This window comes from Sorghum bicolor, chromosome 2, assembly GCF_000003195.3.
Source record: "Sorghum bicolor cultivar BTx623 chromosome 2, Sorghum_bicolor_NCBIv3, whole genome shotgun sequence".
Taxonomy (NCBI): domain Eukaryota; kingdom Viridiplantae; phylum Streptophyta; class Magnoliopsida; order Poales; family Poaceae; genus Sorghum; species Sorghum bicolor.
In genome coordinates, this window is record NC_012871.2 from 20,790,520 (window position 1) to 20,796,430 (window position 5,911).

The window sequence follows — 5,911 nt, forward strand, 5'->3', positions numbered from 1 at the left end:
TCGTCTTCATGTTTTATGCGTGCGCATGTGTTTATGCATTGTTCTTGTGATAATTGTACCACCCCAGAGTGGGAAGCATGATGTTAGTAGAGGCAATCATCTTTATGTCACGTGGAGTGCTCATCTCGCGTAGAGGTTTTTAACATGGTAACAAAATTAAAGTTTATTCATCTAACTACTAATTTTTATGCAATGTTAGCGCAAAAAAACTTTTTTATGCATCTTGACAGTTTAATTCTATGCATCCAATCTGTAATCACGTGCTATGATTCAAATTTTAAATTTACGAATTTTAAAATATTTTTCACATTGGATCTTGAATCATGCACAAAAATGCTAAAAAATTAATGGTAAAAAGCGTTTTTGAATGTGATGCTTCATTTAAGAATTACCGTAAAAAATGGAAAAGATTAGATTGGGCGTATGCATGTAGGCATGTGTTAGTATGTGTCATCCGGTGTCAGCTGCTGTCAGGTGTAATGACCAGATTGCGTAGATGAAAAATAAATCTTCACCCAGTATCACAGTCACATCACCTATATATATATATATATATATATATATATATATATATATATATATATATATATATATATATAGAGAGAGAGAGAGAGAGAGAGAGTATACTTTATAGCTAGCTACAGAATACCATATTCTGTAGCCAGGCCGGTCCATGCACCCAGCAGCGCGTTCGAACTGAGCAGGCAACAAGCGTACGTAACTGCCCCTGCATGCCTGCATGCACGTCATTATTATGTGCTAATTACCGTAATCATTCTCCGGCAGCTGAGGCATTTTTCACGGTCCGTGACTACTGAGGTCAATGCATGCATGTTTCTAGGATGCACACTTTGCATTATCATATTTGATTATGGTAATTCTTCCTCCAAATTATCATAATTTAATAAGAGAATTACATTGATTTGAATTAATAATGAGAATTTACTAAAAATAATATGTAATTTGGAGAGAGAATTACCATAACTTATTATTGTTATAGTAACCGGCCACTGGAGTAAGAAATATTTTTTATAACTTTTTGGCCAACTTGGGTGTGAGATTTACCATAATTTAGTATAAAACTATTTTAAGATTACGATAATACTTGGTCACGATATAGTTCAGTGTCAAGCAATTCTGAGTTACTAATTACTATAATGTCAGGATCAATTTACCGTACAACGTGGTTACTTAAGGTACCACTTACTATTGACTCGGCTAATTTTCGATGAACCAATTACGATAATCAGAACAGGGAGTTACGACAATTTGAAATCTGTTTAAAGAAAATTTTGAAACAACCATAATATGTCTTTCCAAAGACATGTACATTGATACATTTTTCCATCATAACAAAATAGAAGTGTAAATCATACAAGACACTGTCCCCATATATTTTGAACCATGACACGAATCAAAATCCTGTGCGCCAGCATAAGCATCCCTACTGGATCTGGATGCCTATTTTGCAGCGGCATAAGCATCCCCAGATGCATGACCAATGGCCGGTGGTCAAATTGAAGTTGATGCAGAACACATATTAATAGTTGTCCTCAAATGTAATGAAGTCAAGCAGACATGGCCTAATATTTGTTCAAATGCCTTTCTCACCTGAAACATCATGATAAGAATAGTAAATATTATGGTTTTCTCTGGAACCAGGACATATAGAAAATTGTAGATCGGCATAATGACCATAATCTTTTCTCTAGTATCTCTTTCAATTAGATTCTTACGTACATAAAAAGTAGAGTATATGTAAAAATAGATCATCATGCCACACCTATTTAAATATATACTTGATTGTATATTTAAAGGCTTCAGAAATATAATGCAGTTTCTGTATATCTATAGTGCGATAGATTTAGGACTATGATGATTAGAACGAATAATGAAAATCAATAGGAGTTACCAAAATTTGTTAAATGTTTTACTAGAAAATATATGCCATTGTCACTATAATTTATGGCTTGCTATCCTTGTGAATTGACAACTGATTTACAAGAATTTAGCGCATGATTTACAAGATTGAACCTTGCATGTGAATTACTATAATGCATGCCTTCCTGTCCTTGTGAATTTGACATTATGGCTTACAATAACTTCATACATGATTTACAAGATTGAACCTTGCATGTGAATTACTATAATGCATGCCTTCCTGTCCTTGTGAATTTGACATTATGGTTTACAATAACTTCATACATGATTTACGGAATCTATGCTCTTGAAATTTTAGGGTTGTGCAATTTAACATTGTCAAACCTGCCATGGCATAAAATTGTTCAGATGTTATGATCACTACAACAATTCCCAAATCTCCATGCCTAACCAGATCAGCAAAAAAAACACTAATAAAAGTTGATCTATAGTGAAGCAATAATATATGACAGTCAACTTAAATGGACTAAAAATCCAAACTACTCTGGCCAGCGAGGTATTAATTTTCAGTACCCACGAAAGTGAGAAATAAAAAAGAATCACTCTTGAGAAATACTACTACTACTTAGCAACATAGGATCCATTGCTGGTGGACAAGTGAAGCTTACGACAATTTCATTAATCTCCTATAGAATCATGAATGCATTCCGATCGCATACAGATTAATTACTCGCCAGCTCTGATGAAAGAACCTATTATAAGTACAGAACCCAAAGCAAATTAATAAACTATCATAGATTTCTCTCTGATTTACGACAAATAAATTTACAATAATTAAATAGCAAGTACAGGTGCATGTATTGTGTTGGATCTAAAATCCACTATCATCTTGTGCTACGCAATAACAATTTCTACTCATCAATCCAGCCAAAATATTATGATGAGCTATATCACGATCAGATCTGAAACAAAGGTGTTCGTTCAAACAAAAAAGATCTAAAACAAAATAAATTTATTATGGGATTAGTGCTAGTACAGAGCGGCTCACCTGGATAGGCTGCATAAGTTTTTCTTCACAAACTGTTCGTCGGAAGCTTGGAGCAGTGCGGATCGAGCCTTTGAGGTATTCACGACATAACTTACACTGGTACCAAATGGGTATTATGAATATAAGTATTTACGTAAATTTTCGACTATGGTTGACGATAAAAATTAATAAGGATGATCAAAATTACCATAATGAAGATAGGGAGCTACCAGAATTTAGGGTCATGGTATTCTGATGCTACTCAAATCAGGAGTACAATAGGTTGTTAAGTAATTACAGTAATTTGAATCAATAATTTAGTTAGGGACTAGCCAAAAAATTTTCTCAGATGATATCGATATATTACAATATATTTATGTCCTTTATATATGAATCACTATAATCTATTCTAACTATACTACTACCTTTGTACTCTGTTCATAAAGAATACAAAATCAAAGGATCTGACATTCAAAATTTTGGTTTAAAAAAACAGCCAGCTAACACAACCTAAAATCAATAGGATCCACAAACCTTCACACTCTAGCTAATGTGGCCAATAGATCTGTAATAATAAACAATATTTCAACCTTCGGGAGTCACAAACAGCTACCAAAACCCAGATGGCTAATCAGACAAATGGAATTAACTAAGTGACTGATGAATAGTTAATCAAGAAATTACCATAAGAAATCGATAGTCTTCCTAAACTCGTGAGTCTGATTCAGGTAAAAAAATATCGTAAATACCTCTCTGATTTACGACAAACAAAGTTACAAGAATTAAGTAGCATGAACAGCAGCATGTATTGTGCTTGATCTAAAATACGGTATCATTTAGAATATTGGTTCTGGGACTATTAATAAAATTGCTAAAACCATGCACACTGAAACAACTAACAGGTTCCTGAATCTGAATACGAACCAAAAATGTGTAATCTGGTAAGGTTGATTTTCAGAAAACATGAGTAGAACATGAACTCCAGAATGGCACCGGAAGAGAGAACGACGCTCCGCCGTCACCGGGAAGGAGCTGTGGGGCGCAGGGCGAGCCACACCGTCGCCTCAAGCCCCATCCACCACTGGTTGGGGATGGGAAGCCACGCACAGCAAGGGGCCGCCGTGCCCGCCGGTTGGTCGTGCCGCCGCGCCCGTGGGGACGCAGATCAGGGCGGGGAGGCGGAGGGCTGGCCACCGACGCCGCCAGGAAGGTGAAGGAGCCGCCGCCTCGTCGGGAAGGTGGAGGAGCCGCCGCTGCGACAGGGAGAGGGCTACGCCAAGTGGGGTGGCGCTGCGCCCACGGTGCTGATTCGACGGATGAGAGGGGGGAGCTCCGGCGCCGATGTGCTCGGTGGGTTGCGGGCGGACGTGGGTGAGGTGTGGGGGAGAAATCCCGATGTGTTCGGGGGTGGGCGGATGCGGCCATGCGAGCGAGGTGTCGGTGTTGGATCGTGGATACCGGACAAATCAACGTGATTCATTATTGGATATTGGGTTGTGGGACCGGCCACAAGCTCAGCCATGCGGGAGAGAGATGCATGCTAGCGAGATTGGCTCGGTGGGATGGCCTGGCTACAAAATATTATATTCTAGCTACAGATAAATAAGTCTATATATATATATATACTCTTATTGGTGGACAACCTCTTATAAATTTCTTGTCAAAGAAACGCTTATAAAATGACTAGAGAATCATAGGACCCTACTCGGCTACTTCCATACAGATAAGTTGGGCAAAAAAATCGGTATAAATTGATATGAAAATGAAAACTTATCAGTCCTTCCCTCTCTCTAGATGGAAACCTTAATTAAGCAAAAAATGTACGTAGAATTTTTAATAGACGTTAAGGGCCAAGTTGGAAGTAAGGTGAGACACACCTAGGGATGAAAACCCCCTCCATAAATAACTAAATAATTATTCAACGTATTTCTCCCAAGGATTTCCCATCCAGGAAAAAATCAGGGATCCCAAGGGGATTTGAGTTTCCAAATAGCCCTAAGAATGGCATAATCTTACCTCTTAAAGCCAAATCTTTTAAATATTTCAAGGGAAAAAACTCTCTCCACTCTTTTTGCAAATTTTCGCCTCTAAAAGAACTCAACAATGGTACCTCTACAGTAGTTTGTACAGTTCATGCGAGGAAGAAGATCGCTTTTGTAAGGAGTATTTTCAGAGGCAGTTCACTAATATATAAAAGTTTTTTAGGGGCTGATTCTTTTTGGTAAACTGCCTCTAAAAACGTGTTTTCAAGGGGAGGGCGTCATCCTAAGAGAACCATCTGTGGAAATCACATTTTTAGAAAATGTTTTCATAGGACGATTGACCATATCCATGAAAATAGATATATATCTAGGGGCAGCTGTCTTAAGAGCTTAAAAATAGATTTTCATAGGCAGTTTGTTAGCTACTATGCTCCCTGTTTGAGTTAGTTTTGGTTTCCTATGTGCACTATCTCTGAAAAGGTAGTATTGTTTTTCATACTCATCAAACAATTCGCCTAAAGGTTTTATTTATATGTAGTTCAACTTTTAGCTCAGCCTCAAACTCTTCATAAAGTAAACTGAAGGAAGTACTTGATGGACTTCATCTTGTTACAAGGATTTGAATACCAGTGATAGATAAGCTTTGGTCACACATTACTCAAGTGTTCATAAAAGATACTACTACATAAATGATTTTGCGAGATATTTTCCAAACATTAACATAGAGGAATAGCCTTGGAAACAAATGACTGCCTCCATTAATCCTCTATTAACAGAGGTAGACACTTTAAGTCAACTATCTCCGTTAACTTATTAACTGTGGTGGACATCGTTAGAAACTACCTCTGTTAATGATGTACCGTATTAATTTATTAAGGCACTCAACCAACAACAACCTGCATCGTTAGACAGCCTCTAAGTTTCAAAAAAAAATTGTAAAATAGGAATAGTACCACTTTCGTTTGTATTTGACAAATATTATCTAATCATGTACTAACTAGACTCAAAAGATTTGTCTCTT

The 5,911-nt window shown here is 37.0% G+C and overlaps 1 protein-coding gene across 9 annotated transcripts; it reads right to left on the minus strand.

Moving 5' to 3' along the window:
* Window positions 1,260-4,409, minus strand: LOC110433188. Of its 9 annotated transcripts, none has more exons than XR_002450611.1 (4): window positions 3,902-4,409; window positions 2,930-3,025; window positions 2,550-2,633; window positions 1,260-1,611 (listed from the first exon to the last, which is right to left on the minus strand). XR_002450611.1 is itself a non-coding variant. In XM_021454975.1 (3 exons), exons 1-3 carry the CDS (start codon window positions 4,331-4,333, stop codon window positions 1,513-1,515), a joined length of 627 nt encoding a protein of 208 aa, XP_021310650.1. In that variant the 5' UTR covers window positions 4,334-4,388; the 3' UTR covers window positions 1,260-1,512. The 9 variants fall into 9 exon arrangements, 2 of the variants coding, with proteins under 2 accessions (XP_021310650.1, XP_021310651.1); XR_002450609.1 differs by having other exon boundaries at window positions 3,833-4,409; XR_002450607.1 differs by having other exon boundaries at window positions 2,930-4,402.